The sequence below is a fragment of the Heloderma suspectum genome, chromosome 3 (assembly GCF_057233095.1).
Source record: "Heloderma suspectum isolate Gila_16-S chromosome 3, 16-S_ref, whole genome shotgun sequence".
Lineage (NCBI taxonomy): Eukaryota > Metazoa > Chordata > Lepidosauria > Squamata > Helodermatidae > Heloderma > Heloderma suspectum.
In genome coordinates, this window is record NC_139460.1 from 295,260,193 (window position 1) to 295,287,507 (window position 27,315).

The window sequence follows — 27,315 nt, forward strand, 5'->3', positions numbered from 1 at the left end:
ACAACCCCATTGTCATGATCAGATCATTTCCTTGTGAAGTTTGGATTGGCAGTAGCAGATTCTCCCTGCAGTGGTGGGGGACCAATTAAGATGGTCTGCCCCCGGAGACTTTTGGAATCTGATGGATTCCTGAATGCTGTGCAGGATTTTCCAGCTGACAGGGCTGGAGATTCGGTCGAGGCTCTGGTCTCAGTATGGAATGGTGAGATGGGAAGGGCCATCAGTACAATCGCTCCCAAGCACCCACTCCAGTGCTGTGGAGCCTGTAATTCACCTTGGTTTACAGAAGATCTACGGGCAATGAAACAGGCCAGACGACAGCTGGAGTGCAGGTAGCGCAGGTCTCGGAGTGAGTATGATCAATGATTAGCAAAGACTCTTCGTTGTGCCTATTATGTAGCAGTGAGGATAGCAAAAAAATCTTACTATACATCTATTATTTCATCCTTGAAACGTTGCCCAGCAGAATTGTTCCGAGTGGTGAAGGGCCTGCTGGGATCTTGCTCAGGCTCAGAGAAACTGGGATTGGAACCCTCGGTCATGTGCTGTGATAAGTTTGCTAGGCACTTCAAGGAGAAAGTTGCCCATATTTGCTCAGAACTTGACACCACAGTTATCACAGAGCCTGGAGAGGTGTCTAGTGTTCTGTCTGGTTGTGTTTCCTGGGATCAGTTTCAGTTGTTGCAGCCTGATGATGTGGAAAAGACGCTTGAATCAGTCCAGCACATGTAAGCTTGACCCTTTCCCATCTTGGCTTATATGATCTAGCAGGGGTGGATTGGCTGGGTGGGTCCAGGGAGTAGTAAATGCTTTGCTCTTTTACTCTGTCAGCTCTGTCAGGGGATGGTTCCTGCTCCCTTGTAAGAGGCTGTCATGCACCCTCTCCTGAAGAGGCCCTCCTTGGACCCAGAGGTGTGTGAGAACTATTGCCCCATTGCCAACATCCCCTTTTGGGGCAAGGTGCTTGAGAGTGTGGTGTCTGGGCAGCTTCAGGTGTTCTTGGATGACACTGATTATCTGGACCCATTTCAGTTTGGTTTCAGGCCAGGGTACGGCTCTGACTGATGACCTACTCCGGGTGAAAGACAGGGGGACTGCTACCCTTTTGACCTTCCTGGATCTCTCAGTGGCTTTTTACACCATTGATCATGGTGTCTTACTGGATCGGCTCTGCAGGATAGGAGCTGGGGACACTGTGCTACAGTGGTTCTGCTCCTACCTGCAGAGCCAATTCCAGAGAGTGGTATTGGGGGATCCCTGTTCTACCCCATGGCTTTTAAGCTGTGGAGTGCCATAGGGTTCTATTCTATCCCCCATGCTGTTCAACATCTATATGAAGCTGTTGGGAGAGGTCATTAGGAGTTTTGGGGTGGGGTGTCACCAGTACACTGATGATACTCAGTTCTATTTCTCCTTGTCGTTGGAGTCAGCTGAGGTGGTGAAGGTGCTGGACCAGTCCCTGGAGGCTATAATGGGCTGGATGAGGGCCAATAAACTGAAGCTAGGTGGGTACTGCATAGTGTGAAAGACAGGCAGGCACTGTGTCGTGCGAAAGACAGGCGGTGAAACCTCATTGGAAGCGAAAAACACCTGTAAGTGTAGATTGTCCCCTGGCCCATGGGCAGGAGAGACAAGCGGAGCAGCTAAGCCAGACTTAGCTTGATAGAATGTAACTTGACTTAACTTGATAGAATGTACATCTGTCACGTAAACTGCAAAGCAAGGAGGCAACCAGATTAACTTAATACTACAGGGAAGAAAATGCTGTGACTTCTCTTTAAATATAAGGACTGTCCTCTCCCTTTGATTTGTGGGAAAACCCAGATTGTTAGCAAGAGACCAAACAAGTATATCAATACTACATAGTTATATTGGGTTTAGCCCAGTGTAACAGCCATGGTTTCCCCATCCAAACCTGGGAATTCTGGTAGAGCCCCTTAGTCCTCACAGAATTACAACCCCTAGAGTTCTGTGGAGTAGAGAGGTTTAACCAGTTTGTTTCTAGTGCAGATACACCCATTAACATCTCAGAAGGGTAGTGAGACATGTATGAGCATTTCATAGAAGACGACCGGTGGGGAAAGCAAACTGCCCCTGAGCAATCTTCCAGGGACGTCTGAGTTCACAGTGGGGATTATTGCAAATACAACTCACAAACATGTACCACATGAGCAAGAAAGCGTAAGATCTGGGTTTCAAAGACACTGGACAGACAGAGCTCAGCTGTTCAGGCGCACACAGATTTCACGCCGAGCTGTTTGCCCCCCTCCCGCCTCCACATCCAAAGACCAGAAGGGCTTAGAGCTTTGTCGTGTTTTGGAAGCCCTCATAATTGAAAGGGGGGAAATTGGGCAAGCATGCAGCTGTTTTTGGCAGGCGTGCAAGATGGTTGACTTCACAGGATGTGGCATCCTGCTGGTTGGTGAAGAAAACACTGTCTGGAGAATACATAGACGGGTCGTCGTCAAAATAGTTGTTGGGTCTCAAGAGGAAGCCCAGCACGTTTCCGAGCGTTGCCGTGTTGGGTATATCCTCAGCATGTGGAATATGCAGGAAGCCAGTCGTGATCCAGGCGACCAAGTCCTACCAAAGAGAGAGGCAAAGGGTTGTGTTATTTGGTTATCTAAGGGGTTCATCACGTGGAGCTTTTATCCTGCTATTGAGATGGCTCTCTCTCTTGGAACTTTGCGGGCTCTTTAGATGATGTCAATACCCTCCAGGGTGTCTCCCGCCATTTTCTCCAGCCTATCTCGTGCTTTCCCCAAATGCAAAAGATGTATTTTTTCCAGCCCACGGAACAGGAGCTCCATGACCTCTCTGTGAAATTCTCTAATAGTGGAAGAAACCACTGTGTCTGCCTGCTGTGGGCGTTTGTTTTCAGTTGTTGGGTGCGAGGTCAGGATGAGATTTGACAGGCGCAAGGGCTAGAATCGCCTGCCGATTGCATCTCCTGCCTCTGCATTTCTCAAATGGAGGGAGAAGAGCATAAAATGCCTCCCTGCAATGGAGACGCATCTGATCCCTCACCCCACCAAGCTCAGAAGCAACCTCTGTTGTTTCAGAGCACCCCAGTAAGTTCAGTGGGACTTACTCCCAAGTAAGTGTACTGAGGGTTGCAGACTTACAGGGCGATCTTATGTCTACTCAGAAGAATTCCCATTGAGTCAAATGTGGCTTACTCCCAAATAAGTGTGCCCAGGGTTGCAGATTTACAGCACAATCTTACATTTTATGTCTACTCAGAAGTAAGTTAGAGGTTTCCTGGAGGCTGTGAGAAAACAGTACAGCAGAAGTTTAGCTACGACAACAAGAATCCCCCCCCTCCTTTGCACACATGCTGGGGAGGGAGGAAGGCACTCGCTCAGTTCAAACCACGTGGCTGCCATGTAAAGGAGCCCTTTCAGTTTCCCTCAAAGAAACTGCAAACAGGAAGCTCCGGAAAGGATATGGGTTTTTTGCTTAATGTAGAAACACCCTAAGGAAAAGCCCTGGTAAGAGAAAGTGCAGGGATGACTCAGAGAAACCGATCCACTGTGGTGCAGCAGATCTTGAAAGATGGCTTAGTACAGGGGTGGGAAACCTGTGGCTCTCCAGTTGTTGCTGGACTACAACTCCCATTATCCCTTACCATGATGGCTGGGGTTGATGAGAGTTGAAGCTCAACAATATCTGGAGAGTCACAGGTTCCCCACTGCTGGTTTACTATAATCTGGTAGTTGTTAGGGGATAATCTCACAGTGCAGTTCTATGCATGTCTGTGCAGGATTAAGTCCTATTGAGTTTAACGGTGCTTACTTTCAAGAGAGTGGGTAAGGAATTGCAGCTTACGGTACACTGGCACAGCAAGAAAACTCTTTAGAGAGCAACCCTATGGTCCCTGGGCAAGCATCCCAGGGACCATCAATAGTTTGAATTCCCCCCTCCAAGGTCAGAGACAGGGCTCCAACCTCAGAAGTAGGAGATGGAGATCTGCTCACCCCCCCCCACCCCCAGTCCCTCACACCCAGTGTGAAGAGAACCATGGAGGCTGCCTCTCCAAGGTCAGAAAACAGACCTTGGAGAGGGAGAAAAGGGGGCTTTTTGGTGGGTGGGGAGGGAAAGAGACCTAAGAGGCCAGGATATGATCTATTCTGAGCCTCCTCCAGCCTCCTTCCCTCCCCCTCCGAAGCACTCTCACTAGACAGGCTTAAAAATCCATCCAGCAAAAGTGAAGGGTGAAGAGGCAGAGATCACCTCCACCGCTCCTCCTATCCTGCTGGCTTCAGCCTGGCAGGTCATACAAATCTCGAAAGCCCCTGAGTTCAGCAAAGGTACAATGGATAGGACTGCACCCTTAATCCATCTGAGGTGTGCCTGGAAGATTCACCTGTACCTGGAAGGGGTAGGAGCTGGACCTAATTTTTCTGGGCTGACAAAAGTTACCAAACTAATTTTGTTTTGAGGAATTATTTTGAGTTGGAGAGAGCTGAAGTGATGCTTGGAAGTTCACACTACCTGTGTGCTTGCTGCTGCACTCCCATAACGTCTGAATATTTTTCAATAAATACAAAGACCCCAGTAATCTCTAGTGCTCCTCCACAGGGAACAAATGCTGCACATGATGCCTTAAACTGCCATCTCCTGGGAAGGAGGAATGCAAAATATTATGCCTTCAAACAATTGCCAAAATTCAGTCTGAGGAGTTCAATAATGCTCCCTACAGGGGCCAAAGATGTGATGGAAGAGAAACATGTGTCAGGATTGATTCTGGGCATATGGAGATAGTTAGCAGTTCAGACTCAGAAGGGGAACAGCCAGAACCAGGGAAGGTCTTTTCCCCGAATGATTTCAGATATGGACAGGCACGCTTCTCAGGATGCTAGCACCCAGGTGGTTGGGCCTGAAGGCCCCCCCTCCCTCCTCCATGAGAACCCAGGAGGAGGAGAGTGCAGGGTGTGACCTGAGGGATGCTAGACTGCGGTGCAGAGCGAAGTGGGAAAAGTTAGAGGCGGAACTCAGCCAGTCGACCTGGCTGGTGATGCGTGAGGGTTGACGTAGGGGAGCATCACTGGAAGGGAGGGGCCTCCCTCCCTAAGTTATTCTAGCCAGCAAGTTCTTGTTTCAAACTGCTGGCAATGTCGTAGCTCCCATTTGGATCCCCTCTTGCCATTTGTAAATGTATGAAGCAGCTGTATTCCTTTGTATCCTGAGAGTCTTTGGGGATTTGCATCTGTAATGAACCTGTTGATAGTGAATTAAAGGCGTGAGACTGAAGCCTCTCTTCTTGTGTGTGTGCATGAGGCAGGAGGGGGCCAAAGGAACATGACATCATGAAGTATGGAAGGAAGTGCCACAAGAAAAGAGCACAGGAAGAGCCCAGAAACACTGAAAATACCAAAGGAAAGAATACATTCCAATAAGAATGTACGCTAGGGTTATATTTGCAAAGGTGGAGTAACAGAAAGCATGCATTTGGAAAGAAAAGGGAGGTGAGTTTTGGCCCACAGCTGTAGCCAGGTTTTCCAACATTATGGCAAACACTTCAGAAGGGGAACTTGCTTTGGAGGAATCATTTCCAAGAATTCTAAGCCTCTCTGTTCTGCTCATGGGCTGGTAGAACTTCCCTGTCACATCTCAAGTCCCACAGAGAAGGCAATTGCTGGGGGAGGGAGAAGAAAAGCTGCATTCAGTGGGTGTTTTGATTGCCAACAAATATTATGGACCAGAACAAGGCCTTTTTTCTATACACACACACATGTCCATATGTCCATACACACATCGTGTTTGCCATCAGTGAAACAAAACTGTACCAATTAAATGCAAGTCTAGTACATTCTCTGACAGTTATACTCTGATGTTTATGCTCAAGATTTCCTTAAAGACGGAAGGTTCTCTAGCGTGGTATATTTTAAGGAACCACCCTTTTATAAGGTGTCTGGGCTGTGGTTTAAAAACAAAGACAAAAGAGTTACATGCAGCTATGTCTGGCATTCCATTTCATAAACCAGACTTGATGCTTTATTTCTCAAGCCTATTTAAAGTGACAGAGTTGGATCTGGATGAAGTCCAGATCCAACACCCTGTCTACTGTATCTTTAAAGGGACAGTCTACCCTGTGTCATGTTGAATACTTAGTGCAGAAGTTATTTGGCCTGCCTACTTTCAGATATAAGGAAAATGATTAGAGTGAAGAGTAGGGAACCCATATAGACATGTTTCATACCTGACCATTTTGAAGAGGGGCCACTGCCTCTATTTTAAAAAGTACCATGCCACAAAAGTGCACATGGATAGAAGCCACAGTTTAAATTGTCGTCTTAGTCCATGCATGACAACAACAGGGATAACTACCAGGGATTTTTGCTGCATGTTGAACTTAGGTGTGCTCAGCACCTGCCTGGACTGCTGTACTTCAGGAATTGACCCTCAGATGCAACAAAGCACACAGCAGAAAATGGAAGGCTTACTAAAATCTTTGGCTTGGTATAGCTAGGTATCCTAGTTGAAGTACTAGCTGTATTATTTGATAAGTAGCACACTGATAATATCTTCCTTAGAACAAATTCTCCAGCCATCCCCTTTTATCAGGGCAGTCCCTATTTTCTCATCTCCCTGGTAAATGACTAATCCTATTTTCACCTTGTTAAAATTCTATTCACATAATATGCCAGCATTTTCATTTGTAAGGGTCCAGCAACCTCCCCAGGCTCTTTAGAGGTTAAATATCCAATTGGGGTAGTGGGTCCTTTTTGTGTCTAATGAGCATGCACACAACCACATTAACATGAAAGTGCCACAGAGCTTGTCATTTTACATGCTGGCAAGGTTAGTTTTGAATTGTTGATGTATTGTAGAACAATTATAGGGGCCGCGGTGGCTTAGTGGTTAAGACGCTGAACTGCAGACTGGAAGGTCAGCAGTTCAAGACCCGAGTCCTGCGTGACGGAGTGAGCTTCCGTCTTCAGTCCCAGCTCCTGCCAACCTAGCAGTTCGAAAGCAAGAAATTGCAAGTAGATAAATAAGTACCGCTTCGGCGGGAAAGGTAACAGCGTTCCGTGCACCTCAGTGTTCAGTCATGCTGGTCACATGACCACGGAAGTGTCTTCGGACAGCTCTGGCTCTTCGGCTTAGAAACGGGGATGAGCACCGCACCCTAGAGTTGGACACGACTGGTTGGGGACACCTTTACCTTTAGAACAATTACATTTTTCTAAACTTTAAACTAATACACAAACACCTTCTTGGTGTTTTAAATCACTGGAGGAAAGATGACTGCAGAGTAAGTGAATACAGCATACAGCAAGTAAAGAACAGGCTTCAGCAATCTGTAATTGTCAGGGGCGGGGAGCCAGGTTGGACAATCATCCTTGGTGTGAGACAATACCAGCTCCAGGTTTTAGAGGACCATTCAGCAAGATACCCTTAGCAGAACATGAGTGGGTTCACCTCCTCGCTACTATCACCATTGCCCGTTCACTCTTTGGCACAATCCTGAAAGCTACCCAGAGGAAGAGCACAAGCCAAGTGGAAGATGCCCCTTCATCTCTTCATTCTTGTCACCATTCACTTGCTTAGAGGAAAGAGGTGGATAAGCAGCAACAGCAGGGAGGATGGGCAGCAGGGTCAGGGAGCAACAGAGGCTGGCAGTGGGCACCCTGCTGGTGTGTGGGCCTTGGCAGGTGCCCAATAATGCCCGCCCTGGTGTGAGGAGCAGGAGAAGAGTGTTACAAGTGGCATGGCCCTATTATAATCTGTGGAATGATGCCAGGTATGGTGATGAAATGCAGTTCTGCTTCAAAGCGAAGAGCATTATGTGTAAAACTTGAATCCAGCTCACAATCTTTTGCCTTTGTGTGGTTCCCAAGGCCACATTAGCTGAGGCAACATGAATGTGGGCAGTAAGACAACATCTCGATGGGTGGATCAGCGAGCTTAAACCTGTAATTCTCCCCTGAAGCAAGTGGAGCAAGAGCGTTCCAACTAGGGATGTGCGAAACCCCCCTTACCTGGAGTCCACAGGGGGCAATCCGCCCCTCCCCCCGGAATCCTCGCTGGCCGGCTCCACTCCATGAGTCCGCAGAGCTGCTGGCTAGCTCCGGCCGCTGGCGGACTTCCGGCCACTGGGATGCAAATGGTGTCAGGCATAGCGGACACCATTTGTGTCCCTGTTCTTTGCCATGATAGGCTACGTAAAGATTTACATAGCCTATCATGGCAAAGAATAGGGACGCAAATGGCGTCCACTACGCCGGACACCATTTTCTTCTGCAGGACGGCAGCGGACGGACCATTCCGCGGCAACTTCGTGGGTGGCGGAGGTGGGGGGTCCGTTCCGCCACAGACTCCAAGGGTCTCATTGGAGTCCGCGGCGGAATTCTCTAACATCCCTAGCTCCAACTCCACAAGCTCATTTCCCATCTTGTAGTTCAGATTTGGGAGGGGTGTGTGAGAGAGAGCTGGGGGTTGGGGTCAAGTTGAAATGGCCTGGAGGCCTGGAAGACATTTACTGAGTAAAACTGGCAATGGGAAAAGATTTAAGCACTCCCTCCCACTTACTGATTCCCCCCCCCCCAAATGCCTTCCTTGTATTCATGTCAACCAGCAAACCTGAGTTTGGAGACCCCTTTTTGGCTTCATAATGTATGTTTCCACATTTAAAATCTGGAGAGGAGGTACCAATAAACTCTTTCCCTATTATATCCTGTGTGCTAAACTAATACCAACCAATAGGTGTAAGATGAACGAAGAGGGGAACAGCATCCAGTTCCTAGTATCCAGTTCCAGATTAGGTTCTTGGCTGTTGGAAACATTTGCCCAATCCCAGTGTGGGTTTGATGTGACAGTTTATAAGGTTTGTCAACACTTCATGGGGATTGCTATGACTCACCTCATTGACAATGCTCTCATTGTTTATGAAATCAGCAAAGGCAACCGAAGGTGTCCATGGGTCCATTTGATTATAGATACTGGTGCTGGATGGTTCCTTCTCCTTCCGCTTGGTGACAGCCAGTTTGTACCTGAAAAGCAGAGCAAGAGAAGCACTGGTGAGACTTCTGAGTGGGATTGATGTATTTATTTTACTTACTTACTTACTTAAAGTAAAGGCTGCATACGATGATGAGGTGAGATAGAATTAAGATATATTTGAACCATAACCATAACAATACAGTATTGTAAGGAAGAATACAGAGTCTCAACAATCAGCACCATAAAGTACTGCTAAAGAAAAGAAGACTAGAAGACAAGTGAGTTTTCAAGGCACACTTGATGGCCTAAACCACACGGGCATGCATAGTTCCATAGGAAGGGAGTTCCACAACCACACCACCAAGAAGGCTTTATCCCTCATGCCGGCCAACCTAATTGATCTCACTAGCAGACACATGAGAAGGGCATCCATCTTAATAGAATGCCAGGATCATATGGGTGAGGGAAGTCCTTTAGATAACCTGGCCCCATTTAGGATTTAAAGGTTAATACCAGTACCTCAAATTAGGCCCAGGAACACATTTTGATCATCACTGCACTTGGTGCAAAATTGGTATGTTTGGATTTCCTGGCCTCCATCAATGTTTAGGCAACCATATCTTGAACCATTTGATGTTTCTGAACCATCTTCAAAGGCAGTCCCACATAGACTGCATTACAGTAGCCAACTTTGGAAGTAACTAGTACATGGGTACCTTTAGTCAGGTCTGACAGCTTCAGATAGTGTCACAGCTGGTGTACCTGCATAAGCTGTCCACCTGCACTTCTATCAATAGTGATTAATCCAGGGGCATTCCCAAGCTGTGAACTTGGTCTTTTCCAGAGGGTGGTGGTGTGTGTGTGTGTGTGTGTGTGTGTGTGTGTGAGAGAGAGAGAGAGAGAGAGAATGTTTCAGCATGTTTACCCTCATCCATTCCAAAACTGCACCCAGGCTTCCTTTCGGGATTTCCACATCTTCCCTGGAGTTCATAGGTGGAAAGGAGTGGTGGATCCCCACTTTCCTAGGCAGGAGGTCCAGCAGTGTGTTTGCATTTGATCACAGCCAACATAAACTCTCAAGATGATGGATATTGCCCCAAAGTTAGGCCATGGTATCTGGGAAACTCTTCTAATTTCTCTTCCAACATAATTACATCTGTGCAAAGTTCCCAACCAAATTTTTGATGAAAGTTTGGCAGTAGGACCCTTGTTCCTGTCCTCCCATCTGAAGAGTTTATTTTTCATCCAAAGAGGTAGCAGGGACCAGGAAGCTCTGCCCCTTAAAAAAATATAGATCTGTAGGGGTTGGTAGAGCTTACTCAGCAGTGAGTGAAAGGCATTTTGCACAGACTGAGTGGCACTTCATTCCTTCACGTATTCCATGGTTGAGCCCTAACAGTGGGAAATTATACCTTGCCAAATATCATAGAATCATAGAATAGTAGGGTTGGAAGAGGCCTACAAGGCCATCGAGTCCAACCTCTTGCTCAATGCAGGAATCCAAGTCAGAGCATCCCTGACAGATGGCTGTCCAGCCTCATCTTGAAGGCCTCCAGTGTGGGAGAGCCCACCACCTCCCTAGGTAACTGGTTCCATTGTCGTATTGCTCTAACAGTCAGGACATTTTTCCTGATGTTCAGCTGGAATATGGCTTCCTGGAACTTGAGCCCATTATTCCGTGTCCTGCACTCTGGGATGATCGAGAAGAGATCCTGGCCTTCCCCTCTGTGACAACCTTTCAAGTACTTGAAGAGCGCTATCATATCTCCCCTCAGTCTTCTCTTCTCAAGGCTAAACATGCCCAGTTCTTTCAGTCTCTCCTCATAGGGCTTTGTTTCCAGTCCCCTTATCATCTTTGTTGCCCTCCTCTGAACCCTCTCCAGTTTGTCTGCATCCTTCTTAAAGTGTGGTGCCCAGAACTGGACACAGTACTCCAGATGAGGCCTAACCAGTGCTGAGTAGAGGGGAAGTAGTACTTCCCGGGATTTGGAAGCTATGCCTCTATGAATGCAGCCCAAAATAGCATTTCCCTTTTTTGCAGCCACATCACATTGTTGGCTCATATTCAGCTTGTGATCAACAACAATTCCAAGATCCTTCTTGCTTGTAGTGTTGTTGAGCCACGTATCCCCCATCTTGTAACTGTGCATTTGGCTTCTTTTTCCTAGGTGCAGAACTTGGCATTTATCCCTATTAAATGTCATTCTGTTGTTTTCTGCCCAGCGCTCCAGTCTATCCAGATCACTTTGAATTTTGTTTCTGTCTTCCAAAGTATTAAGTATCAAGATTGCAGCTTGAGATCGACAGGCATATGGTCAAGGAACACCTCATTACTTTGAATGAGTTCAAATCTCCAGGGCCAGATGAACTGCATCCTAGAGTCATAAAGGAACTGGCAGAAGAACTCTCAGAACCGCTGTCTATTCTCTTTGAGAAATCATGGAGGACCGGGGAAGTGCCAGATGACTGGAGGAGGGCTAACGTTGTCCCTATCTTCAAAAAGGGTAAAAAGGAGGAACCTGGGAACTACAGACCAGTCAGTCTGACATCAATCCCTGGGAAAATTCTGGAGCAGATCATAAAGCAATCCATCTGGAAGCACCTTGACAACAATGCCGTGATTACTCAAAGCCAACATGGATTTGTCAAAAACAAGTCCTGCCAGACAAATCTGATCTCATTTTTTGATCAAGTCACCTCCCTTGTAGACCGTGGGAATGCTGTAGACATCATATACCTCGACTTCAGCAAAGCTTTCGACAAAGTGCCCCATGATATCCTGATGAGCAAACTAGCTCGAAGTGGGCTAGATGAAACAACAATCATGTGGATCCACAGTTGGCTACAGAATCGGACTCAAAGAGTGCTTATCAATGGGACCTTCTCAAGCTGGGGAGAGGTAACGAGTGGGGTACCGCAGGGCTCAGTCCTGGGCCCAGTGCTCTTCAACATTTTTATTAATGACTTGGAGGAGGAGGTGCAGGGAATGCTGATCAAATTTGCAGATGACACAAAATTGGGAGGGATAGCTAATACTTTGGAAGACAGAAACAAAATTCAAAGTGATCTGGATAGACTGGAGTGCTGGGCAGAAAACAACAGAATGGCATTTAATAGGGACAAATGCCAAGTTCTGCACCTAGGAAAAAGAAACCAAATGCACAGTTACAAGATGGGGGATACGTGGCTCAACCATACTACGAGCGAGAAGGATCTTGGAATTGTCATCGATCACAAGCTGAATATGAGCCAACAATGTGATGTGGCTGCAAAAATGGCAAATGCTATTTTGGGCTGCATTCATAGAAGCATCGCTTCCAAATCCCGGGAAGTACTAGTTCCCCTCTACTCAGCACTGGTTAGGCCTCATCTGGAGTACTGTGTCCAGTTCTGGGCACCACACTTTAAGAAGGATGCAGACAAGCTGGAGAGGGTTCAAAGGAGGGCAACAAAGATGATCAGGGGACTGGAAACAAAGCCCTATGAAGAGAGACTGAAAGAACTGGGCATGTTTAGCCTTGAGAAGAGAAGACTGAGGGGAGATATGATAGCGCTCTTCAAGTACTTGAAAGGTTGTCACAGAGAAGAAGGCCAGGATCTCTTCTTGATCATCCCAGAGTGCAGGACACGGAATAATGGGCTCAAGTTACAGGAAGCCAGATTCCGACTGAACATCAGGAAAAACTTCCTGAGTGTCAGAGCAATACGGCAATGGAACCAATTACCTGGGGAGGTGGTGGGCTCTCCCACACTGGAGGCCTTCAAGACGAGGCTGGACAGCCATTTGTCAGGGATGCTCTGACTTGGATTCCTGCATTGAGCAGGGGGTTGGACTCGATGGCCTTGTAGGCCCCTTCCAACCCTACTATTCTATGATTCTATGATTCTATTAGCTATCCCGCCCAATGTTGTGTCATCTGCAAATTTGATCAGTATTCCCTGCACCTCCTCCTCCAAGTCATTAATAAAAATGTTGAAGAGCACTGGGCCCAGGACTGAGCCCTGCGGTACCCTGCTCATTACCTCTCCCCAGTTTGAGAAGCTGCCATTGATAAGCACTCTTTGAGTCTGATTCTGTAGCCAACTGTGGATCCACCGGATCGTTGTTTTATCTAGCCCACTTTGAGCTAGTTTGCTCATCAGGATATCATGGGGCACTTTGTCGAAAGCTTTGCTGAAGTTGAGGTATATGATGTCTACAGCATTCCCACGGTCCACAAGGGAGGTTACTTGATCAAAAAATGAGATCAGATTTGTCTGACAGGACTTGTTTTTGACAAATCTATGTTGGTTTCCAACAAATCCATGTTGGCTTCGAATTCAGATTCAGATTCAGCCATTATCTATTATAAAGCATTTTCTAGACTACAGGGAGCTAGTAAGAATGGGTACATCCAAGGTGGAGCCTGAAGAAAGACAGGGTGATGAGCATACAGACCAAAAAATCAGTATGAAGTTCCACCATATGTTATTTAAGATCACAACACCCCTAGGAATCCAGATTTCAGCATCAAGAAATCAGTCACTTACCTGCCCCAACTGATGGCTTGCTCCATTGGGTCTTTTTCTGGCAGGTGATCTCCAGAAAAGCTGACCATCTGGATCCGATAGCCACGTTGATGGCCCCACCTGTTTGTGCTGTTTGATGCGAAAGATATGATTCTGGGCATGTCATCGTGAAGGCGGAAAGCGGCCTTGTTCTCAGTATCCAAGACTTTTCTTACCATCCTCATTCAGTTGATCTTCTGCTCTGGGCTCCAAGGGGCCTTCACAGTCTCAAAAGCCATATCATTGGCTAGCAGAGAATTTTCCACACCTAGAAAGGAAGACAAATACAGAATGGTACTGAGAAGTTGTATCTCTATGCTGCTTAGTTGCTATATATCGCCACAGATGTAGGTTTCCCTGCCACAGAGAGGCAATTATGAGAAAAGCTTCCTCTTGGAATTTTTCAATATTGTGTAACCATTACAGGAACTCTGCAAGAACAGAAAAGGACAACACTAATGAGAACCTGGGTTTAAAGGCAAACATTTATAGGAAGAAACACTACAGAACTTAATTGGATGAGCTTTTCAAAATGATGGAGAACAGGCACCCTTTGAGGAACCTTGTGCATGGCACCCTGTTGATTATGGAAAAGCAGGTCAGATGCCACAAACTTGCCCAGACACCACTCACACGCACACACATACCATTCACACTCACCATTCATACACATGTACATCCCATTCTTACACACACACACACACACACACACACACATCCGGAGAGAGAGAGGGAGAGAGAACTGGCTTCACTTGCCCACCAACAAAGTCAACTGACCTGCCATGTCAAGAACAGCTAGAATTATAGAGTCATAGAATAGTAGGGTTGGAAGGGGCCTACAAGACCATCAAGTCCAACCCTCTGCTCAAGGCAGGAATCCAAGTCAGAGCATCCCTGACAGGTGGCTATCCAGCTATTTGAGGAAGAGTCTCAGTCAGGAGCCAGCTTCACTGTCCCTCTCCCTTTTCAGTCAGGTGAGCGAAGCCAGGTGGCAGCTCCTCTCTCCCTTCTCAGACAAGCTGGGGACTTTGGGAAGTGGGCAGGGCTTCACTGGAGGCCTCTGATAGCCTAGTGGACTGAATCCAGCTCATGGACCAGAAGTTTTCCATGCCTGCTTGAAGGCAAACACTGAGAAAAACAAATGGGTGTTCCAGGGTCCTAAGTTGGTAGATAGATCTAGAGGGGTGGGGGGGGAAGGTTCGTAGCACCAAATACAAGATTTTATATGAAGTTAGTATTCCAGAATGAATATGTACAAATCACAAGGCATTGTGAGAAAATCGTAACAATGACTAAATAGCCGCACCCTTCCTTCAAGCTCAAAGAAAGAAGACCAAGTCTTTAATCCAGTAGCGTAATACCCATAATACATGCTGAGAGGGAAAAGATGAATAAACTGAAGTTAGTGACTTAGCATAATTAATTTTAACAGTTCAGTTAATTGCCCATTGGAACAAAGTACTCAGAGCAAGAGGCCATTTGCTCATTTCTAGTAAGACATGTTTAAGCCATGTACAAATTCTGACATGTGTATCCTCTGCTCTGGGCACAATTCTGCAGCCTTACTGCATTTTGCTTCTGTTCCCTCGGAGTGATGAGGGTGTGCTCTTTTCACAAGGCAGAAGTGAAAACACTTTCCCATTGTTTGTAATGGGATGATACCATCTACTGGCTGCCCCAAACCCAGGGTTTTTTAAAGCTTATTTCTGGGTGTGTGTTTTTTGCATGATTACTGTGGGAAGGGACGGGAGATGTCCTGGAGGTTGACGACATCATGTAATGGACCTGCAAACTTCCATGAGTGGCTGATCACAAGCGCACAATAAATGCCTCATGTAGAAACTGCCTATATACCCATTCCCATAGCTTACTCTTTCACCATTAAATTGGCCACCCCAAAAGGAAAAGCTCCAGGAAAGGAAAACAACCTGATTCTTTTTGATTCTGTAACATGGTCCACAAGGTTCATAGTGTACATTGAAAGTCGTAGTCCACTGTGAACCACCTTGGGTTTTATGTAGGAATGGCTTAGTGGTTAAGACGCTGAACTGCAGACTGGATGGTCGACAGGTCAGCAGTTCGAGACCCGAGTGCTGCATGACGGAGTGAGCTCCTGTCTTCAGTCCCAGCTTCTGCCAACCTAGCAGTTCGAAAGAAAGACATTGCAAGTAGATAAATAGGTACCACCTCGGCGGGAAAGGTGACAGCATTCCGTGCACCTCGGTGTTCGGTCATGCCGGCCACATGACCACGGAAGCATCTTCGGACAGCGCTGGCTCTTCGGCTTAGAAACAGGGATGAGCACCGCACCCTAGAGTCGGACACGACTGGTTGGGGACACCTTTGCCTTTGCTTTGTCCACCATCACATTTCTGTTTTCTTACTTTGACCACTCTTAGGACTCCTGGTTGATCCTTTTTTCCTGCTGATCCATGTCAACCAAGTGTTGGCCAACACAGAATATTTTCTTCACTCTTCATTAGGGCACATAGTGGCTGCTATTCTCTACCAGGATCTCCAGCCCACTATCTTGAGTCTCAAGACTGGTCTCATTGTAATAAAACACATGGTGCATGAAGTTTGAGAAATTACATTTTAGAAAAGCCCCAGTCTGTCCAAAGTTGTTCTGAAGCACTCACTCAGTGGAAATATAGCACCTTCCTTCTGTACTGCTGCACGAAGACATCATGGAGATATTTCAGTTTTGAGAAGGGAATATTCTCCTGGGCATTTGGATCTACTTGGTTTACAAAATATAACCACAGCCAAGCCTGCTTTGTGGGACAATCAATGACCAAGTGGTTCAAAAATGTCAGCACTTCTATTTTAAAAGGAAGCTGCAGGTCAATTATAAATGGTCAGCAGAGCTGGCGCCAAGGGTCGGCGAGCTGGGCAGCAGCCAAGGGTCCATGGGCTCAGAAGGGCCCATTTTGGGTGGCAAAAGCAGGGAGGGGAGAGGGGGACTTTAGCAGCACCATGCCCGAGGACACCCAGAAGTCTGGCACCAGCCCTGAGTGCCCCACCACCACCACCACCACCACCACCACGTTGCAATGTAAGTAATTACCCATTTGGATCATATCTGCTGGACTGAGATCAGTGAAGACCTCATTATAGTTGCAATCTCTTCTGTTTTCAAGCCTTCAAAGGTGGGAGTGGGACTGGATCTCATACATTGTCTGCCCTACTCTTCTACTCTGGAAAAGCCAGCTGTAGTAATGGGAAATGATAGGTTTCAATTTTAAAGCTTCACTATATTGCATTGGAGGCTCCATCCTCAAACTGTTCTTGAGTGTTACGTCCATTTTCCTATTCAGTTCTGTTTGCCTGCTCTTCAAGGAACACTTTATGATTTGGGCCCACAAAAACTCAGTAGATTCTGCCTTCTTTAAAAGGGAGGAACATAACACCAGCCTACTGTGATCACAGCTACAAATAAAAAGTAATCTACTTTCAGGCTCATGTTCAGTATATCTGCGGATTAAGTTTCTTGACACCTGTAGGGACTTGTAAAGTGTTGATTCCAACACTATGCAGCATTTTAACATCTCAGACAGATATGATGAAGTGAGTTAAAGAGATAATAAATTAAAGAGCTTGATATTCTGCTGAGTTGCTGCTGATTTTATCTTCATGCTACTTTATTACTGTTTTACATATTCATATTCTATTGGTATTAAATTGTGTTAGTTGTCCTTTGACTATATATATATATGTGTGTGTGTGTGTGTGTGTGTGTATATATATATAAATATAAAAACATAAAATAAAGGCTTTAGCTTCAAGATAAGTTAACATAAGGAAGTTCACAGAAAGAACATTTCCCGCCCCCCTTTTTCCCCACTGCCAAATGTGACCCCTCCCCAAAAACATTTCCAGAGAGCAGAGGAGCCTTCCTGAACCATTTGGAATGGGGTGGGAGAGGCTGCTGGAAGGAGGGGACAGGACATGATAAGATAAGATAACAAGATCGAAGCATGATTGGGGGGGGTCCTCCCTCAGTAACCATCTGTATCCCAATCCACATTGTTCAGGAGAGCTTCACGGTCCTCCAGATAAGCTTTGCCAGGGAGGGTCTTCAGTGGCTGTTGAGGAGCTGAGGGGAAAGGAAATCTTCCATGAACTTCCTTAGAATCCAAGTCAAAGAGTATTACGGAAGAAGACCTGGCAAATTTAAAAGCCTTCTCTCAATTTACCATCGCCGTCAGCATTTCTCAAAGAGTGGCAGGCAGAAAAACAACAACAAGCAAGCACATTTCACTAACGACTCAACAGACAGGTTCTATATTGTTCTCATGCAGTACTCTCCACACACAGCTCCCCAAATGACTTTGCTACATGGATAAATATTAATGATGAGGTCAGGTGCTTCTCTGGGACATTGTGCAAGATTTCCTCACTTGCAAAACAAAAGCCAAGTGTTTTTGTTTGGGGGGTTTTCCCGCAATTTTGGAATCAGTTGTAGCAAGGAAGCACTGTGTACACATGTCCAAGTCCAGTCATACCCAATGGTGCAGAGAATGTCCATATTACGCTGGTGTGGGATATATATTAAAGCAGATAAAACATATAAATTCTAGGGATGGCGGAGAATTTCTCCCCGAAACTTCGGGGGGCCGAGCGCCAACGTGTTCGGCCCCCCGAACAAGTTTCGGGGAGAAATCCTCCGAACCCCCCCGCCCCCCGCACCCCCCCGGGACGGGACTTACCTTCACCGAATGTCCCTCCCGGTGGCGGGTCCGGCCGGCGGTTCGGCGGGTGTTCGAGCGGGGCGGGTGTTCGAGCTGCCGCCGCCGCCATTGCAATCAAAGAAAAAAAAAACGCCCCCTGATAGGCTACGTGACGATTGACGTAGCCTATCACGGCTAGATTTGCAAAGTCAGCCGTGATAGGCTACGTCAATCGTCACGTAGCCTATCACGGGTGACTTTAAAAAAAAAAAAAAAACGCGTACAGATAATGGTGGCCCCCATAGGGAGCCGCCATTCCCGTTCCTTATTTGGTCGCTGTAGTCTACGTAAATGTTTACGTAGACTACGGCGAAAATAAGGGTAACGCTTAAGAAAAAGAAACCACCAAAAAGGTGAGGCTCATGGAGACCTATCAGTGTTGCCTGTTGCTATGGAGATGACAGGCCTCCGCCCAGTATTGATCTGAATCCCAACCTATCAGGAAAAATACTCCATAGAAAGAGACCATTACGCTGCCTGGGATCAACGTCATTTGTCTGCACCTAGAAGTTTTTCCTTGGGCAACGGTGCTGGTGCACTTACCCTTTTTCTATCAATTCATATCTTCAAAGCTCCCTCCTTTTTAAATTAGCCTTCCCCATTTCACTAGTTAGAACTCTTTTCTCAGTCGCAACTGATTTGTCCTATTTTGATCCTATTATTATTTGGTTCCCTAAATGCCACAATGAAAATGAACCCTGCTCATTTGGGGCCATCCCATAAGAAAAGAGGTTGTCCTAACTAGAACAAGTCCTCCCAGATTCCTAGACTGCCTTTACGCTAAAGAAAAAACCCACAGTCCTCTCGATGTGAAGCCTTTCTGCCAGATGGCGACCACATGATCTGGTGAAAGGGGAAGCTTTTAATTTTCAAGGTTCCATAGAGATCAATGAAACAGCACCATCTACTGGCTGTTTTAATAGCGTAACAATCCAACTTAAATAAATAGTTCATTATTTCCAGATCTTTTTGAGATGGAATAACCAGGAAATACCTTCCAGGGATGTACCCTGGAAGTTGACAACATCATGAAAAGGACCCACAAACTTCTGTAACTGAGCAATCCCAATAGCAGGATAAAAGCTCCATGTGAAGAAGCCGCTATACCCCACAATTAGTATTAAGGGTAAAAACCAAATCAATACTTCCTCAAACTATTTTCCAATGCCATTTAGGGCAATGTTTCTGTGGCATGCTGTCCACACATTTTTAGGATGTTCTTCTAGCACACTATCATGCAGCAACCCTTTCTTCCCTTCTGGCCTAAACTCATCCAGCATGGCATGTGTCAGGGTGGAAACTGAGCCCATAGAGCCCCAGAGCAGTTCTGATTCTGAGGAAGAACAGCAATCCATGGGAGAGGAGCTTGCTCATCTTTCACAAGCACAGAAGCTGGCAGAGATTCCTCCTGCCAACATTCCTGGGATAGATAGTGACCCTGGCAGTGAGAGAGTGCTGGAGGGGGTCTTGCTGGATGCTCGGCGCAGATGCAGGAAGCAACAACAGATGGAGGGCGCCGAAAGGAGGCGTTCCACTCGTTTGGTGCTCAAACAACGGTCGCATCCCGTGGATCCAAGGGAAAGAGGGAGGATCTCTCCCTAGCCCATAAGTTCAGGTTCTTCCCGTTGTTCTCCTTCAAACGGGGACCAACTGCCTTACCTGGAGCTTAGACTACTCTGCTATCTTTCCCCAGGGCTGTTCCTTGCTTAGTCGCTAGTGATTAGTATCTGAAAGAGTCATAAAGTAATAAAGGAATAAAGCCTTGGAAAGAATCCTCGTCGTCTGTGTCCTGAGTTGGCTATTGGAGGGGACTGCAAGAGGCAGCTAGGGCGCTCCTGACAGCTTGGTCCCCATTCTTTTATTTTTCTCTGCTCCTACTGCCTCTGCAGGCTGCCATGGACTCAGCGGTGTAAGCTCTCGCACAAGAGAACCAGGCTCTTCATGATCAAATGGCTCAACTGACAACTGCCGTACAGAATCTGCAAGCTGTGGTTCAACCTCCACCACCTCCGATTCCCCCCTGCCTCAAGTTCCCGGTGGCTCTGCCAGAGAGGTTTTCTGGTGAGAAAGGACTTTTTCAGATTTTCCGTGCCCAGTCGGAGCTGTACATGTGCCTATGACCTGAGGATTTCCTGTCAGAACAGGTTCGTGTGGGCTTTATCATTAACCTACTTTCAGGCGTGGCAGCTAAATGGGCTTCAGGACTTCTTCTCGCTAATGCTGCTCTGCTCGGGGACTATCAAGGTTTCATGACAGCGATGACCAGTTTTTTCAGTGACCCCCTGTGCACACAGATGGCTTCTTGGGAGATTCACCACCTCAGGCAGGGCAAGGACTCAGTTTCCAGCTACGCGACAATTTTTCGCTTACTGATGCAGGATTTACAGTGTAATGATGCTGTGCTGGTGGCTCAGTTTTTGGATGGTTTGAACGACAAGATCTTGGATGAGTTGGCATGCACTCCTAGCCCGCCTACTTTGGAGGACCTCATCCAGACCTGCCTCCAGATAGATAGTCAGCTGGAGGGGCACCGGCAGACCCAGCGGAGTGCCGGGGGCCGAGATTTCTCTCCTCCCATTCCCCCATGTTTCCTGCCCCCTCCCCCACTCCCTTCCCCTGCGGTGGAGGCAGAGGAGACCCCAATGCAGCTGGGAGCTACCCGAGCCCCGCTGCCGCCGGAGGAACTAGATCGGCGGCGCATGGAGCACCGATACTTTTGGTGTGGAAGGCTGGAACATTTCACCAAAACCTGCAACGCCAGACCTGCAGCCCCACTGCCTCCTCCTCCTCCTCTCCTTCCTCCTCCTCCTCCTCCTCATCCCCAGGCCTGACTAGGATGCCCCCTAAGTCTGTTGCAGGTCTCCAGTGTGGGGTTGGTTCCCCACCAGGTGGGTGCCTTCCGCAACCCCCCTCCACTCTCCCATTTGCTATTGCATGTTCACCTCCACTCCTCCCAGTGGGGTGGGGTGGAGGCCCTGGCTTTAGTGGACTCCAGGGCTACAACCAGTTTCATGGATGAAACCTTCGCCCTCTTCCACAAGATTCCTACCCTGCCTCTTCCTGCCCCCTTGGCAGTGGAGACCATTGATGGGTGTCCTCTTTCTTCGGGCGTGGTGACCCGGATTACAGCTCCACTCACTCTGCACGCCCAGTCCCATGTTGAGCAGATTCAGTTTCACTTGGCCAAGGTTCCCCAATACCCAATCGTGCTGGGTGTTTCCTGGCTCTCTAAGAACAATCCCCGGGCTTCAGCAAGTGAAGTTCTCATCTCCCTACTGCCGGGAGCATTGCTTCCCGACCAAAGTGCCAGTCCCAGCCCAGGCCTTAACCCTTTCCTCCCCCTCCTCATCTGCTTCTGGCAGTTCTTCAGCTACCGTGATCCTCCCAGAGAAGTATACGGGTTTTGGGGATGTTTTCGACAAGAAGGAGGCTGACCAGCTCTCCACCACCACCACCCTTTTGACTGTGCCATTAACCTCATTCCTGGGGCGACCATCCCTGCCAGCCAGCTGTATTTGATGTCGGAGCTGGAACTTCGAGCTCTGCGGGAGTTTTTGGACACAAACCTCAGACATGGCTTCATTCGCCCCTCCTCTTCCCCTGCCTGTGCCTCTACCATGTTTGTGGGCAAAAAAATGGGAGAACTCCACCCGGTGCATGACTTCCGAGCATTGAATTCGGTCTCGATCCCCGACAAGTACCCCCTCCCCCTCATACCGGAGATGCTAGAGCACCTGGGGCGAGCCAAGATTTTCACAAAGTTGGACCTGCGTGGCGCCTACAATCTGATTTGCATCTGGGAGGGGGATGAGTGGAAGACCTGTTCCGGCACCCGGTATAGAGTGTATGAATACTTAGTGATGCCATTTGGGCTCGCCTGCTCCCCCCCACACACGTTTTCACATTTTATGAATGCCATCTTCCGGGACTATTTGGACACTTTCCTCATTGTGTATCTTGATGATTTACTTATATTTTCTGAGGACCCCCACGCCCATCAGCACCATGTCTCTGCCATCCTCCAGCGCCTCCACGAGCACCATATTTATGCCAAGCTGGAGAAATGTGTGTTTGACCTAACCTCTTTGGACTATCTCAGCTACATTATCTCAGCTGATGGTATCAGGATGGATCCTGCAAAGGTCCAGGCTGTCCCCTCCTGGCAGGCTCCATCCACCAAGAAGGACTTGCAACAGTCTCTGGGGTTTGCTAATTTTTACAGAAAGTTCCTGCCCAGCTTTGCTTGGCTGACATCTCCTCTCACAGATCTCCTTAAGGGCAGGAAAACTCCTTTTCATTGGAAGACTTCTGCCCAACAGGCTTTCAAGGAACTTAAGAAGCTTTTTAGTTCTGAGCCAATCCTGTTGCATCCCAACCAGAGGAAGCCTTTTGTAGTGCAAACTGATGCCTCTGACTTTGAGGTGGGGGCAGTGCTTTTTCAGCCAGATCGGGCGGGCGGCGAGTTGCAACCCTGTGCCTACCACTCCAGGAAGCTGAACGTGTCTGAGAGGAATTATACCATCTGGGAGAAGGAACTGTTGGCCATCAAGTCCGCTTTGGAGACCTGGCATCATCTTCTGGAGGGGGCACAGCACCCAGTCAAAGTTAGAACCGACCATCGCAACCTGGAACATCTTCAGCCAGCCCGTGGCTTAAACCAGACGCAAATTAGGTGGTCGCTTTTTTTTCTGATTCCACCTTAAGATTGCCATGTGACGGCCTCCGACAACCTACAAGCAGATGCTCTCTCTCGTAAGCTGGACCTCCAGCCAGGGGGTGGGGAAAATCCCCCCCTCTCTGATTCTTCCCCCCCAGAGCCTGGCGGCATCTGCAGTACCTCGCTCTTGGGAGGAGCTCCTTCACTCTGCAGAGGCTCAGGATGCTTTTGTCCACACAAAAGTGGAGGAATTGGGGCTAGCCTCTGTTCCCCCCCACTCTACCCCCTTCTCTTTGTGAGGTGGCCTGCTTTACCATTCTGGCCAGGTCTGTGTGCCTTCTAGACCCCTCTGCAAGAAGGCCCTCCATCAGTGCCATGACTCCCCCACTGCTGGGCATTTTAGCTTTGCAAGACCCTGCACGGAGTGATGCGGGATTTTTGGTGGCCTCATGTGTGTAGGGACATCAAGACCTATGTCGCCTCGTGCCCAACCTGCCAGCAGGCGAAGGCCCCCTCAGGCAAGCCCACAGGCTTGCTTCACCCCCTGCCTACCCCCTCAGGACCTTGGAAATTGCTCTCCCTTGACTTCATCACTGACTTGCCTCGCTCGTACAGTAAGACCACTATTCTGGTGGTGGTGGATTTGTTTTCTAAGATGGCCCATTTCATCCCCTGCTCTGGGTTGCCCACAGCCAGGGAGACAGCGGAGTTTTTTTGGCACATGTTTTCCACCTCCAGGGTTGGCCTGAGGGTCTCATTTCGGATAGGGACCCCCAATTCACTGCCCATTTCTGGAGGGAGCTGCTTGGGCTTCTCCATGTGATGCTCCGTCTTTCCTCCGCCCACCATCCACAGACAGACGGTCAGACTGAGCGCACCAATGAGACTCTGGAGCAATATTTGCGCTGTTATGTCAATTACCAGCAAGATGACTGGTTTTCCTTGCTGCATCTCCCAGAATTTGCTTATAACAATGCCTGCCATGCTTCCACCAAACTCCATTTTTTGCCAATTTTGGTTACCACCCCAAGGCTTTCCCATCCACCCTAGCTCCCTCTTCAGTGCCAGCAGCCCATGAGTTTTTAGAGGAGTTGCGAGTGGTACACCACCTCTTACGGGACTCCCTTGAGCAAGCCAAGACAGCCTACAAGGCCTCGGCAGACTGGCGGCACCAGCCAGGTCCATCTCTGCAACTGGGGGACTGGGTTTGGTTGTCTACCCAATACCTCCCTTCTCACTCGCCTGCAAAGAAGCTTGCGCCTTGCCGCACAGGGCCTTTCCAGATTACGGCCCAGATTAACCCTGTTGCTTTTCACCTGGCTCTCCCCCACTCCATGAGGTTCCATCCTGTTTTTCATTGGTCCTTGCTGTCCCCCCTGGTTTCTGGCGACCCTCATCACTCAGCCGGCTCCCCTCCACCATCAGTGCTGGTGGAGGGGGAGGAGGAGATTGAGGTCGCAGAGATTTTGGACTCCTGCCTTTCTCATGGCCACCTGCAATATCTGGTGGACTGGAAGGGGTACGGGCCAGATGAGCAATCCTGGGAACCTGCGGAAAATGTGCATGCTCCATTGCTGCTGTGGTGCTTCCACCAGCTGTATCCCCACAAACCCGGGGCCACAGGGGAGGAGCACAAGGGGGGGCTCATGGGAGCAGGGATGAGGTCAAGGTGGAAACTGAGCCCATAGAGCCCCAGAGCAGTTCTGATTCTGAGGGGGAACAGCAATCCGTGGGAGAGGAGCTCGCTCATCTCTCACAAGCACAGCAGCTGGCAGAGATTCCTCCTGCCAGCATTCCTGGGATAGATAGTGACCCTGGCAGTGAGAGAGCGCTGGAGGGGGGCTTGCTGGATGCTCGGCGCAGAGACAGGGAGTGGCGACAGATGGAGGGCGCCGAAAGGAGGCGTTCCGCTCGTTTGGCGCTCAAACAACGGTCGCATCCCGAGGACCCAAGGGAAAGAGGGAGGATCTCTCCCTAGCCCATAAGTTCAGGGTCTTCCCATGGTTCTCCTTCAAATGGGGACCAACTGCCATACCTGGAGCTTAGGCTACTCTGCTATCTTTCCCCAGTGCTGTTCCTTGCTTAGTCATTAGTGATTAGTATCTGAAAGAGTCATAAAGGAATAAAGGAATAAAGCCTTGGAAAGAATCCTCGTCATCTGTGTCCTGAGTTGGCTATTGGAGGGGACTGCAAGAGGCAGCTAGGGCGCTCCTGACAGCATGCATGCTCCTATTGCTGGGATCGCAAGTTAGAATCGAAGCACATGTTGCAAACTGTGTAGCCCACACACCTGAAGTTTGTATTACTGTTCACTTTTGGGTAAGTACATGAAGCCCGAATTCTCAGAGTCAGTGGAGGCTTTTTTCCTACCACCACCACACACACACACACACACAAGGAGAATTTGTGTGTGGGGGGGGAAATGGGTGGAGAAGGTTTAAACCTCTACTCCTGGAGCACCATAGTCCCAATATGAATCAGGGCCAGATGTACTTACATGACAGTAAAAAGTAAAACAAGCGCCAGCTAAACGCTACATAAACAGCTTAATGTGTAGTTTGGCGCTTAGACTGGGGATTCCATAAATGTATCTCTCCCAAGAAAATGTACTCACCAAAAGGTGGAGTTCACTTCAGGAGAATCCAAACCTCCTTCCTTGTACCAGGTTGCGGTAGGGACTCCAAGTGTTTGAGGGGTTGCCACTTCCAGCTCTTTCTCATACACTTAAGAGCAAAACTCACAAGACATTCCATGAATCATGGAGATAGGGATCCCTATTCCATATCTGAGGACTCAGAATAAATCCAGGCAGCTGTAAAAATGCAGCTGCAAACTACCACCAGGCACAGAAATTACTGAATACTGTGAAAGTCACACAAAAAAACCAGGCACTTACTACCAATGTCCATATCCACTTTGAAGTTTATGTTGTGCGTGTGAATTGTTCAAAGCAACCACTGTTCAACTCTGTTGCCAAATTCTGCAGCATCACCAAAGTAAAAAGCAGGTGCAATGTACCCGCTGGCATGAACCCTGACACCAACCGCTCCATTTTGGTGAAAAATAAAGTCCCAGATGTAGTCATAGTTACCAACTGAAGATATGGACCTGAAGGCCAGAGCAGAATCAACCAAGCCGCCATAAAATGGAGCCTGTGCGTTGTCATAATGGCGTCACACAGGCACCTCAGTATTCTGCTCAAAGATGCAGATGGAGTTTTTGCGGATGGCAGGTGACGAGGAATCAATGAAATAGTGACTGTCTAAATAAGTAGCCAAGTAAGGACAATCCACACCCTGCGTGAGTGTGAAGGCTGTATATCCAAGGCCAAAGCTTAAGTCCATGTATCTGGTCAGCATTGGTACTGGATTGTTGGAGCCATAGATAGCACCTGCGTCTTGCAAGCTTAACTCGTAGACTATCCTCTCCCCCTGAAACCTAATGTCAAAGACACGTGGCCCCCTGCTTCCCTCTACTCCAAAGGCAAAACTCCAGGACAGGAAGGTCACTTGGTTATTCCTGACGCTATAGCGTGGTCCACGAGGTGCATAGTGCAAAGGGCCTGGCCCCTCGTGTGGCACCCTCGGCTTCAGTGATGAGTATCCGCCATCAAGGGGAGCCTTTGTTACCTTGGCTACTTTAACATGCCCCACATTGAATTGTCTCTCAAGGTCTTCCATGTCCTCAAAGTATTGTCCATTATAGAACACGTTTACTACCTTCCACTGCGAAACATCCAGATTGCTAAGATCCACCTGCACCTCCAGTCCAACTGGATGGAGATAATAGCCAGAGAGATTTTGCAAATGAGTTACCCATATTTTGCGCTCACCTGATTTGAGTCCTGGTGGCAACCCATGGATGTATGCCAAGTTGCTTCCATTGTAATCAAGGACCTTGTGCATAAAGTTTGGAGCCTTGGGATATGCCTTCTGCTTCAAAAAAGTATGTAATTCGCCAAACTCATTACGCAAAATAAACCTTCTGGAGTAAGGCAACTTTCCTCCATACTTCTGCACTGTGACATCTTGGTGAAACGTTGGCTTTGGAAGGGGCCCCACCACAAACTCGGTGATGTTTGGGTCCTTCTGGTTTCCAAAATGAATCACAGCCAGAGCTTGTCGGGCAGGCCTGGGCCCTTGATGGTCCAGGTATTTCAAAACCTCTGCTTTGGGCGGAAGCTGAAGGGTGATAGAAAAAATGCAGTTGTCAGATGGCTGGGCTTGAGGAGGATCGACTAACAGCACTCCCAAGTTGTGTTGCAAGTACCTCTTCACTTGGAGCATCTCTGCTGGAGTTAAGTCAGCAAATACCAGGCTGCGAACATCATGGCTTCTCTCCTCCAAGCCCACCTTCTGAAGATGGTTCTCACAAACCATGGGCTTCCCTCCTCTAGGTTGGAAAACCCAGACTAAGATGAAGACTATGGCTGTG

The 27,315-nt window shown here is 48.1% G+C and overlaps 1 protein-coding gene across 1 annotated transcript; it reads right to left on the bottom strand.

Annotated features, from left to right (window-relative positions):
• Window positions 1–2,298: 2,298 nt before the first annotated feature.
• On the bottom strand, window positions 2,299–27,260 carry LOC146351455 (amine oxidase [copper-containing] 3-like). Its single transcript, XM_084845699.1, is given in 4 exon segments — window positions 2,299–2,583; window positions 8,867–8,996; window positions 13,477–13,762; window positions 25,778–27,260. Coding segments are annotated over 4 exon segments (2,184 nt in total).
• Window positions 27,261–27,315: the final 55 nt, after the last annotated feature.